General features: G+C 35.5%; 3 protein-coding genes across 3 annotated transcripts; 1 reads left to right on the forward strand and 2 right to left on the reverse strand.

The window, feature by feature from the left end:
• Positions 1-863: 863 nt before the first annotated feature.
• LOC112523429 (enoyl-CoA delta isomerase 1, peroxisomal) lies at positions 864-1,682 on the reverse strand. Its single transcript, XM_025133028.1, has one exon. The coding sequence runs from the start codon at positions 1,674-1,676 to the stop codon at positions 954-956; it is 723 nt and encodes a 240-aa protein (XP_024988796.1). The 5' UTR covers positions 1,677-1,682; the 3' UTR covers positions 864-953.
• A 2,545-nt stretch (positions 1,683-4,227) lies between these two features.
• Positions 4,228-6,462, forward strand: LOC112520753 (ER membrane protein complex subunit 4-like). The gene is made up of 2 exons (XM_025129280.1): positions 4,228-4,366; positions 5,672-6,462. The coding sequence occupies exon 2, from the start codon at positions 5,672-5,674 to the stop codon at positions 6,209-6,211; it is 540 nt and encodes a 179-aa protein (XP_024985048.1). The 5' UTR covers positions 4,228-4,366; the 3' UTR covers positions 6,212-6,462.
• Positions 6,463-7,644: 1,182 nt separating this feature from the next.
• On the reverse strand, positions 7,645-10,919 carry LOC112507834 (ACT domain-containing protein ACR9-like). The gene is made up of 6 exons (XM_025112564.1): positions 10,665-10,919; positions 9,587-9,805; positions 9,392-9,497; positions 8,743-9,094; positions 8,343-8,627; positions 7,645-8,189 (listed from the first exon to the last, which is right to left on the reverse strand). Exons 1-6 carry the CDS (start codon positions 10,825-10,827, stop codon positions 8,043-8,045), a joined length of 1,272 nt encoding a protein of 423 aa, XP_024968332.1. The 5' UTR covers positions 10,828-10,919; the 3' UTR covers positions 7,645-8,042.
• Positions 10,920-11,673: the final 754 nt, after the last annotated feature.

The following is an 11,673-nucleotide window of genomic DNA, read 5'->3' on the forward strand; positions in this document are numbered from 1 at the left end:
ATAAATAACAAAAGTATTTGGATTGATTTACAGTTTTGGCCTTTTATTTGTCGACTACGTTAAGAACTTTTCTTTTGAACATTTTGATCTCTCATAAGTTGAGGAGTCGTCACTTTCATAGATAGTGACTTTTAAAATTTTGACGAGATAAATTACTAAGGTGACGTTTGTTTTTTAAGAGTTGTTGAAGTCTGAAGTTTATTTCACTTTTGATTAGTAAGAGGTGCTGCTGAAGTCTGAAATTTGGATCAATAAGACTGTTTGTTTTTGTAAACGACAAATGTCTGAAGTCTGAATCAAAATAGTTTGTTTTTGTAAAATCAGGTGTAAACATTTTGTAAAATCCTATTGATTTTCATAAAATTTTCATTGCCGAAATTCATCTTAACAATTGTTTAATAGATGAAACACAGTGAGAATGCAAACTTCCGATGCTATGAGGAATGCCGCCGATGAGTTTGTTTGTAAAAAGATTGATATTTTTGATACATGATAGATCGCCGATAGAAGTTCTTGTTCCACAAAATCTTTTAAGCTAACATATACGTACATAAATTATATATACACATATATGTAGGGAAAGATAAATCTAGAAAGAGAAGGTGAGAGTGCATTTTACATAGGTGATCAAAGGACGGTGTTGTCTCTAACGACGGAGAAAGAAGCAATAGCCAAAAATAATAATAAAAAATGAGAAATAAGATGAATTAAGATATTAATTTATCTTTTTTTTATTAATACTTTATTAAGTGATAAAAAACTTTGAAAATAATAAAAAAACAAATAATAAAACGTCCGAACAAATCAAACATAAATAATAATCAAGAGTCGAAAATGAAAAAAAAAACAAAATCCAAGATGAATTTGGTCCAAAAAAATTGTTATTTCTATTAATTTTACGATGCATATGAAGTTGGTATTTGATATAGGCATTCAATAATCAATAAGCCTTGCTAAAGACGGGACGATACAATATTGGCGGTGGCCACGTCCTCGACGGTCTCGTCAAACTCCAACGCTGGCAACACGTCTGCAAGCAACACCTTCCGGTTACGACCGTACACGTGTCCATCCCACTTCCTCATCACCAACTCCTCCCCTAGTCTCACTGCCGCCTTCACAGTCTCCTCCGCGCTATCGTGTGCCGAATAGATAATCCCCTTCGCCACTGCAGCCTCTGCCGTGACCTTGTCGGCTCTCAGCACAACATCACGCAACGCCGCCGGAGATCCGATCTTGTTCTTCAACAGCTTCACGAACCAATCAGGCACGACGAGCTTGATATCCATCTCGCTCATGTACAAAAATCCTCTATCCTTCCGCATCAGAACGTAATCATGAGCCTGCGCGAGAATAAATCCGCCGGCCGACGCGTGGCCTGAGACGGCGGCGATCGTAGGCATCGGTAAAGAGATGATATCTCGGACGAGTAACCGGAGCTTAGAGGACATAAGGATATGGCGCTCCGGATCGGACTGAGACCAAGCGAGGTCGTAGCCATTGGAGAAGAATTTTCCTTGTGCGGTGGTGATGAAGACGGATGGAGTTGTGGTTTCGGATCGGACACGGTTAACCGCCGCCCTAATTGAGTCGAGTAGCTTGGGGTTTAAGCGGTGGTCATCGTCGCCGGTGAGGGTAAGGATGTAAATGTTATCGCGTTTCTCTAGCGTGCACATCCTCTCTCTATCTGAATAACTTAGATCAGCTCTCTAATCTCTATGCCGTCTTAATTAATTACTTGCCCCATCGTTTTCACTAGCTTTGTTAACTCCAATTTGAATTTTGCATCCACATTTATTGAATTAGTCATATCTAATTACAATTTAAAATTTGGATCATGAGTTCATGTTTCAAGCTAGACGGCTGAACAACTAGCTTATAATAACTTGGGAAAATTGCACTGAAATGAAACTAACTTTTCCTTGATTCCTATTTTAGAAAATCAATTTTCGAAATTGTTATTTAGGGGTCTTTATTAAACTTTTTGTTTATTTAAGGGTCTGATGGATCTGTTGAACAGGTAACATATAATTTAAAGGTCTCTGTTAAACCTTTGGTTTGATTTGCCAAATTTGATTTATAATTTAATATTAATACAGATTGGTTAGATATAAAAATCTTGAATTTGATATTTAATATTTACTTTTTATTGCATCAATTAATTTTTCCCTATTAAATTGATTTTTTTATTGTATTAGTAAAAAACAATTTTTATTGTGGTAATTTGAATTTTTTCTGAAAAAATCTTCAATTTGATATTTGAATTTAAAAGAATTAGATTTAAAATGAAAAATAGATTTTATTGCATTAATTTTTGAAAAAAAATAAAAACGAATTTTAGTTATTTTTTTATAATTATTTTGCAAGTTGGTTCCTCAAAATGACGATTTTAAAAGTTCGTCCCCAAAATAGGAATCAGATGAAAGTTGGTTTCATTTTACAACTAACTTATAAACATGTAAAATGATCAAAAAATATCTTTAAAAGAAATAATCAATTAGAATTTACAAATATTTCACAATAGTAAAGAAAATAATATAATATTTAGTTGAAAGTATTTAAAATTGATATATATATATATATATATATATATATATATATATTAGTTGTGTACCTGTGTACTACGACGATATGCAAAACTCAAGATAAAGTTTCATCTCAACAATGGGATTCTTCTGTTGTTTCATATATACTATAGACAAATATGTTTCATTTTAAAAATATGTTTTTCCATTTCATCTTAATGCTCCATATTAAAAATCAAAAGCAATTTATGAATAAGAAATCGAAAAAGGCATAATGACCTTTTGATCTTTAACGAAATGAGATTGCAAAGAACAAGTGGTATTATGTACACCCCAATAGTACATATTATCATTTAATCAAATGAATGATCAACTTGTAGGATGGGATCCTTTTGACAACTACGGCTGTGGGAAACATATTAAATCTGGTAAGTAAAATGAAACAAAAATAAAATGAAAACTTAGTAAAACAAGTAAGTTTTAAATAACATTGTTTTAGATCAAACAAACAACAAAATAAGAAGCTGTCCAAACTAACAAGTAAAAGTGGTAAGTTTTAAATAAGTAAAACAAAAACTTAGTAAAATTAAAGAAAAAAAAAAATGAGTAAAAGCAAAAGGGCATGTAAAAAACATCAAAAAAACTTGTAGAAACCGTGGTTATTTTGTTTCAACTTTCCATCTTGTGATAATGTTGAAATCAATTGAATGGTCCGCTTGTAGGTTGTAATCCTTACATATATATATATATATATATATATATATAGTTGCTATGTATATATGGATAATAGATTTAGCCATAACACACCGACATATCAATCAATGAGCAAAATCTAGCATTACTGGTATTAGTTGATCCAATTTAGAAAGAAAAAAAGGCAGACCAAAAGCAAAGTGCATGCCTGAAATTTGAGCAGAATCTCGTATCCATTTTTTAAATAACATTGTTTTAGATAAAACAAAGCTCACTTGAACTCATAACTCAAAACATAAACAATGAGTAAAACAAAACAAAATGAAGAAAAAAAAAGATCTTATATTGATCAATGATGCAAGAAGAGAGGAAACGATGTTACATGGAGAGAGATGGACTGAGGAATCGATGATGAATTGGTACACAATAATGAACTCATATGAGATGCATAGTAATAAGTTGGGCCAAGCTAGAACAGTAAACAGACAAAAGGTTGATAAGTGTTATTGGTTTAGATAAAACAATCGACAAAGAGAAAAAATATCTATAAACTATAATCCACACAATTATAAACTACAGAAACTGTACTCGTTGTTCACATTATAAAGATTAGATTACAAAGAATGTCATGGAGATAGATATAGCAACAAATGCAAGCCAAATAATAGAAAAAGATATAGCAAGTTGAATGATGCATATCCAACAGAACATAACTATTAGTACCTTTTGTTTTACATGTTGTATTTAAGACATTAAAAGACATTTATCAAATTTGGTTTATAAGGTAATATAAATATGCATATACTATTTTGAAAATAAAATAAAATATTAAAATAAAGATATATATATTTCACTGCATTTTACGAATACCTTATAATTTGAAGTGTAACGAGAATATTTATTAATGCTAAAGCGTGCTATGATTATTTAAAAACAAACCGTAAAAGTCATTACGTGTTAGAAATTTGGATTGTGCTGTAAATGGTTAGAAACCGTAAATTCGTGGTCTATTTTGTAATTATTGGAAGCTTGTGATTGGAGATTTGGTATCGATCCACCCTCTCGCCATCTCGGCTTTCTGAAGGTAGATCTCGACCACTCCGTCCCCGTCTTCTCTATCAATCGCGTATCTCTCTTCGATCATTAAGGTACGTCGCTCTCTCTCGATCGCTCATAACCTTGCTTTGTAATACCACTCATGATTTTGAACTAATTTAAGTTTATATTGCTCTTGATCGTCAGTTGAAATCAGTGTATTCTTGCCTTGTTCCAATTTCTCATGCTTCTCTTACAAATTATCGATCTTACAAATGGTAGAGGACCTTAGCCGTTTTTAGATCTAAGACGCATACGGGACGTGTTTTATGAATTGAAATGACTCGAGGGTGTATCGAGAATTCGGGATTTATGTGTGATTTAGAGGTTTCGGACTTTGAAGTAGTTTTGGGAAGTATTTGATTATGAATTTATGATATAATGTTCGGAATTGGAAGCGGAATATAACTAGTTCAGTTGCTTTGAAGTTTTAAGCTGTTTTGCTCGAACTCAATTTCGATTGAAACGTATGGCCTTTTAGTGTATTTACGGTTTAAAACTTCAGTTCCATGGCGTAGAAAAGGAAATAGAACAAAACCGGTTCAAAGCTTTAAGTAAATAGTTTAACTGGGCTCGAAATTCTTTTGCTCTCCTCAAATTACATACTGCCATACTCTTTACAGTTCTTGACCGTTAAGACTACTCCACCAGGTAGTCTTGAAGGTTCCGAATCTTGTTTACCAAGTTAATTAGGTTCTCTGCACCATGGGAGACTAGAGATAAAGCTGCCAAGGGAGAGCTGGTCTCTTCCATGGCTTATTACTTGGCTACAATCACAGGCATGTGCACCAATAAGAAGCATGATTCTGGTGTTGGCTGATTGACTATATTGGTGCTAGGTTTGGTTTAATTTAATCTGCTGCCTAAAATGCAACTTTTTAGTTTTATCCACTTGTTAAACTACCATCTCATGAACCGAGAATCAGGACCCCATTGTTCATCTTCTTTAATGCAATCATTCTAAGCGTTTTTTCACACACACACACACACACACACATATATATATATATTTATATATATAGATGTATGCATGTATATACATAAAGGATCATGCTAGAAGTTAAACATTTTACGAGAAGGCGAGAGGTCTCAATATCATATATGATTATATTCATTTGGGTGTGTTTACTCATATATGATTAAACGTCTATGTGTTGTCAATGCAACATGTGTTTAATCATATGATTAAGCTTGTGTATCATGCGTGTAATCATATATGATATTGAAACTTCTCGCTTTCTCGTAAAATGTTTAGCTTCTCGTTTGAACCTGCCCTAAATAGATATGTATATATAGATATATATACATAAGAATGCACTAAATTACCCACTCAGCAATTTCATTTCATCTATACGCAGATGGAAAAGGGGAAAGGAGTGATGGGAAGTAGAAAATGGGCCGTTGATTTCACAGATAATTCATCCACGCCTTCCTCCCGTGACATTCCAGACCCACCTGGCTTCACTCGTGCATCTCATGATCAGGATGATTCTACCATGAGTCGCCAAAAGAAGGATGCCGAAGCAAATTGGAAGTCCCAGAAAGCATGGGAAGTTGCCCAGGCCCCTTTCAAGAATCTGCTTATGATGGGGTTTATGATGTGGATGGCTGGAAACACTGTCCATTTGTTTAGTATAGGTATAACATTTTCAGCTCTTTGGCAGCCCTTAAGTGCTCTTCAAGGGGTTGGTAAGGTTTTCAACCCATACAGGGATAACAAAGTGGACCTCGTTGGACCCAAATTATTATTCGTCGCACTAAATTTAGGGGGTATGTTGTTGGGTGTCTGGAAGCTAAACACCCTCGGCCTTCTTCCGACTCATGCATCTGATTGGGTTTCATCATTGTCCCCTGCCCACGAGATCGAATTTTCAGGTGGAGGTATTGCTCTGCATTAATATTGGTAACTTTTTTGGTTCATGCTAAAGTTTTTAAGATCTAGCAGCTGCTTTGGATGCATTGAACCCGTAAAATTCATGTCTCAGGTCTGAACGTTTATTAATAGTCTGAACTATGCAAGTTAGAGGAACTCATTTATATACTTCATTTTTGCATTATTTTGCTGTTGAAAAGCCTAAATTTTGAGACAGACATAGTTTCTGAACCTTATGGTATCAAACAATTACGACAGTTTCGAGTTTTTCAAGCCCAGTAGATTGTATTCCTCGGTTTTATGGGTACCGATAACTGCTTTCGTGTAGTTGTGTGTGTGATTCATCCGCATGTCATAAATCTGCCATTGGACAAGTCCGGATTCATGTCGGCACCTTGATCTTCATTCGCAGCTGGTTGTTTGATACGGGGTAGGCAAAGGGGCCGTTTACTAACACTTACCGGGTAAGCGCTTACCGGCATCACTTGCCTTTCTGATTATGAATGACAAGAACCAAGAATCTTACCTGGTAAAAGGCGTAAAAGGGACCAAGAGTCTTACCCGGTAAGTGTTTTATCAGAATTAAGGCGTTTACTAACAATTCATTTTGAAGGCAGAGAATGTTACACGATAAGATAAGTTAGAGCAATGTCTCGTGCATTGGTAGCTTTTACTCGGTAAACGTTTGGTAAACACACCTATACATTGTTAAATGCCCACCTTACTACTAATTTCTCCATTACGCTCATCAATAACAAAACTTTGTTTTTTACATTTCCAATATTTGACTTAACCTGATTTTGATATAAATAGACGTCCACCTAATATTATTTAAGTTGATATCAGAGTACAAAAAGAAGCAGCTTTTTTTAAACGAACCTCTCTTATGAAAAGAACAAAGAAATCTATATATATGAGGTTCAAACAAGAAATACAGAAGTTGAAAATAAAAAAGTCAAAAACTTCCAAAACCAAATATTCAAAAAAATTGTTAGCACGGAACCGAGCAACTGAAGGCTGAAGTTCCAAAAACAGCGTACATGCTAGCTCTGACACCTCCGGCTAGAGATGTTCAAAATAGACTGGTCCCATTTTTCAAAACAAACAAATTTTATATAAAGTTTTTTAAGATCTATAAACCTTCAAGTTAAGTTTTTCAATTTCTTTTTGAAATACTAAATTTTAACTACATAAACATTTATAACATTTTATGTGAAGAAGGTTTTAAAAAAGATTTAATATGTATTTCAATAAAATATTGTACAATTTTTTTATATGCTTCAAAATCGATTTTCGAAAGGAAAAGGAAGTTGGGATGGATTGGGCCCTTGTTTTTGGTCGAGACCGGTTACAAAAGAAATATCTTGAACTGGGACCAATTTGGGATTGGTCCGGCCCAATACTGGTTTTTGGCCCTCTACCAACGGGCAACAATGAAGATCCAAAAACAACGTAAACTATGAACAACTTTGGTACTTATTAGCAAAATAAACATGCATCAAGACTCCTAAACAAACTGGATGAATCCCATAGACCAGGGATTTATTCAACAACCTTTTTACCAAACTCTAAACACTAGAATCAACTCTACAAACTACCTACCGGACCATCAACCATAACCAAAAAAGAAAGCAAATATACGTGTTTTCTCATCGGAATTGCAGTAGCAGCGCCAGATTCAAGAACACCCCCTCCGCGTGCAGATCAATTTGGTAGCATTGTGCTCGCTCTTTTGTCTTACACTGGCCACAGTCAAAGAGCTCTTCAAAAATTGCATCATACGGGACCGTCAAGGAGTAGAAAAAGAGGTTCGTTCTTGATGATTCCTTTAGGTGATTGATGTATAGAATCTTCATTCACCAGCCCATAAGTGTTCTTCTCACTTTGTCAACAATATCCCGTTTGGCTCGATTGCTGGTTAATGGAAATCCCCTACTTTCATCCAGAAGGAACCTGTATACTTCCCACTGCCGAAGTGGTGTCGAATGTCTTCCTATCTCTGCCTATACAAATGCCAAACAAAAGAAAATTTAGTCTAGAGATCAAAAAAACAAAGACCCACGGCATAGTGTAGTTTGGGCCATTCTTCCACTGGCATTGTCTATTAGCTTACAGGGATGTGCTTGTGTGTTTAGGAGGAGGTTCAAACTACTCACCGAAAAGACGCATATCCCAAGTGTCTTTAATGCTAGTGTCACATCATAGAAAACACGAGGCCTTCCCTTCCCAGATAGCTCGACAGGATTAGCAACCAGAAGTTCTGTATCAGGGCCACGGTTGGTAATGATGACTCTCAATGGATGTAGCATCTCCTCCTTTAGTCGGGAACATAAAGCAACCTGGTTATCATTATCTACAATCTTCTTCCCATCTTTTTTTTGAATAAATAGGTCCAAACTCCGGTATCCTTTTACGCTAGATGAGATTCTTCCATGCACAATCTGGAATTAAGCAAGCAATTCAATCAGAACGCTTATCTACCTTTTGGTGTACTTAACAAGTCAAATAAAAATCCCTGAATTTTGTTGAAATTAATGAAAAGCAAGATTGGCATACCCGGATATCGCAGTCCTTGGAAATCTTTAATATGTCGTAGACGAGGCCCTTTTGATCAAGACATTGTATTTGAAGCAAGGTATGTGTAGGACTCAGTAAATTATCAACTGTTATACTGGCCTTCTTAACTTTTGACACATCGGCACTGAGAGTTTGTGCACGATCTTCCTTGGCAGAAAGCTCACAGCTGAACAACTCTTCAGCAACTGCTTCTGAAATACACGAAAGCCCTTGCTGAATGTCGTACTCAGGACCTGCTAGCTGAAGTTCACAGCTGATACAACACTCTCCTAAAACGACCCTCAGGTGTTCACATGTTTTCTCACGTCTAATGTTTGTGTGAAGCAGGTCCCTGAAATTAATTGAGCAACATTTCACATTACTTAATAGCTCGCATCATGTAGCCAGAAAACAGAAATGAACTCCACAAATATTTGAGCAGGTCTGCAAGAACTGAAGCTCTATGCTTCAACTAGAACACATGGTTCACCATTCTATAGGTCATAGTTGCATCTCAAAGGACACTAACAATGCACTCGGTTCAACTATTCACCGCAAACCATGACCACATCAAGCATGAATCGCCCCTTATATTAGCTTATATTTCAACTAAACATACACTCGTTAGGACAAGAAGAACAAGACTTACATGCCATCTGTAATAAAGAAAAGGTCCAAGACCTTTCCATCTGGGGTTGTCATCACTTTAACTCTTTGAATTGCTAGCTCAAGCTCGCAAAGAACTTTCGTTACATCTATAAAAGTTGCAGATCCAAATCAGAACATGCATAGTAAATCTGAAATAAATCAAAGGGAACACTTCTAACATCGTATGAGTGCTTACCATGTATTAATCCTTTGCGATCCAGGGAGAAAACCTTCAACAGGTACAGCTGAGGTGGTTTAGAACAATCGGAGAGTTGATTGAGATAAAATGTAGGCAAACATGAAGGGCAACAAGATAAAAGCCGCTTGTTTAAGCTCTCCCAATCAACCCTCAGCGAGCTTGGACGTGGGACTACCCATAACACTATGTAACACCATTTTCCATCGGTCGAGAAATCTAACAACATGGTATACGAACCATTCAATATTATGTAAACTTGTACTATTTAAAGTTAGCTCAAAACCCAGTAAATGTAAGAGCATACCTTTACGTAATTGAAATACAATATACATAAACATACACTTTTGACTTTTGGGGATAAAGATAAACTATTCTGCAGGATTGAAAAAGTACTATTATACTAAATAAAATTCTTCACTGTTGGCACAAAATTGACAACAGAAGCAAATTACAATCAAATCACTGCCAACTTTGAGTTTTTCAACATGCTTTAAACTTAAATAATGCATGATTATTTTCAATTAAAATATATGTAGGTTGACCCACAAAATTGAAACCGGAAGGAGGCACATCTTTATGATATAATGCATGTTATTGCTTGCATCCCAAATATTAATACTACAGAATTTCCATTTGATACACAAGTATGCAACCAATTACACAAGGCATATATATTATAATTAATTATCCTTCGTTCCAGTATGAATAACTCAAAGAACCTAGTGCATTAGCAGATGTTATCAGACATGAACATTGAAACATATAAATCAACTTAGCATTAATCCAAATATATAGGTATAACCTTTTTACTCTACTGAACCAGATCTACAACCTCAGCGTTGTTTATATCTACATCAGTTTCATGTTCGTATCAACGTCCAATGATATTCTCATAATTACAGATTCCATTTCTTGTACCTAATTTCGGATGGCAACACAATCAAACGTCCATTATAGCTCCATACATAATGAAAATTAAGTTTATCAGATCCACTTTAACTAACGGTGACGGGAAAAATGAACATAAAAAAACCTAAATCTTAACAGCGAGTGTCTGAAGGAAAAAAATTGTTACCTCCACGGGTGACATAGAGTCCGAATTCGAGTACAATCCGTAACAGGTCACATCCAAGGCCGGCCTTGTCGGGACAGTTCACCGTAACCACCGTAGGGTCGGTGGAAGTCTTACCTCCCTCAATCAACACCACGTCTTCCCACGACATCCCCATCCTCTTCATCCGATTTGAGCTCCTCCGGCGACTAATTGGCCATAGCCGGAGACAGGGTAGATTTGGTTGGTGGTTTGGTAGATGCAAATTCACTTCATTCCCCAACCTTGTTTATCTCTCTATCGGCAGAAAACCAATGGGGGAGTATTTGTATTGTGGTGGAGGTATTTTGGACCCAGGTTGTATGATTTCCACGTCAGCGTCCTGACAGATGACACGTGGCAGTAGTCCGTAAGAGATAGGTGGTACGAATAAAATGTGATGCTAAGCTGTGTCGCGGGAGAAGCCTGATGTTGGTGTTCTTGAACGTGATCAGTCTTTAAAAATTATTATTATATTATACAGGTTGTGTACCATGCAATGCGGCAGTAACCGTATATTTTAACGATTTTGAAGTTTCATAATTTTTATTAGAGAATATTTAACGACGATATAAGTTATATTTGGTTTTTATATATTAATACAATTTGAATAAATAAGAGTTATGGTTCCAATTACAGTTTATCKATGAAAAAAATTGTATGACAGTTTAAAATCCAATATATTTAAACGACTCCACAAATGTGTTTGATTTACACCAAGAACAAATAATCAAGAGATCGAGACCGAGATCGAGAGCGAGACCGAGATCGAGACCGAGAGTTCTAGAACAATTGAATGAGAGATGAATAAGAGAACTTTTAATAAGTAATTATCAATATCAGTTTGAATATCACCTTGGTGATGGAGACAAGACATAGATGTATGAAAGGATGAAAACATGAGGAAAATGTGTCAAAAGTATTTTGAGAACATGAAAAGAAAAAGTAATAATGTGCATTGATAACTTGTACTATGTGTTATTTTAATTGTAGA

This window comes from Cynara cardunculus (genome assembly GCF_001531365.2).
Source record: "Cynara cardunculus var. scolymus isolate 2C chromosome LG 1, CcrdV1, whole genome shotgun sequence".
NCBI classification, from domain to species: Eukaryota; Viridiplantae; Streptophyta; class Magnoliopsida; order Asterales; family Asteraceae; genus Cynara; species Cynara cardunculus.

What these genes read in the sequence shown, in the direction of transcription:
- LOC112520753 (XM_025129280.1), top strand. Translation starts at nt 5,672, where the DNA reads ATGGAAAAGGGGAAAGGAGTGATGGGAAGTAGAAAATGGGCCGTTGAT.
- LOC112523429 (XM_025133028.1), bottom strand. Translation starts at nt 1,676, where the DNA reads ATGTGCACGCTAGAGAAACGCGATAACATTTACATCCTTACCCTCACC.
- LOC112507834 (XM_025112564.1), bottom strand. Translation starts at nt 10,827, where the DNA reads ATGAAGAGGATGGGGATGTCGTGGGAAGACGTGGTGTTGATTGAGGGA. An exon ending in ACTCTATGTCACCCGTGGAG is followed by an intron (nt 9,806 to 10,664) that starts GTAACAATTTTT and finishes CCATGTTGTTAG; the next exon opens with ATTTCTCGACCGATGGAAAA. An exon ending in CCAAGGACTGCGATATCCGG is followed by an intron (nt 8,628 to 8,742) that starts GTATGCCAATCT and finishes GCTTAATTCCAG; the next exon opens with ATTGTGCATGGAAGAATCTC.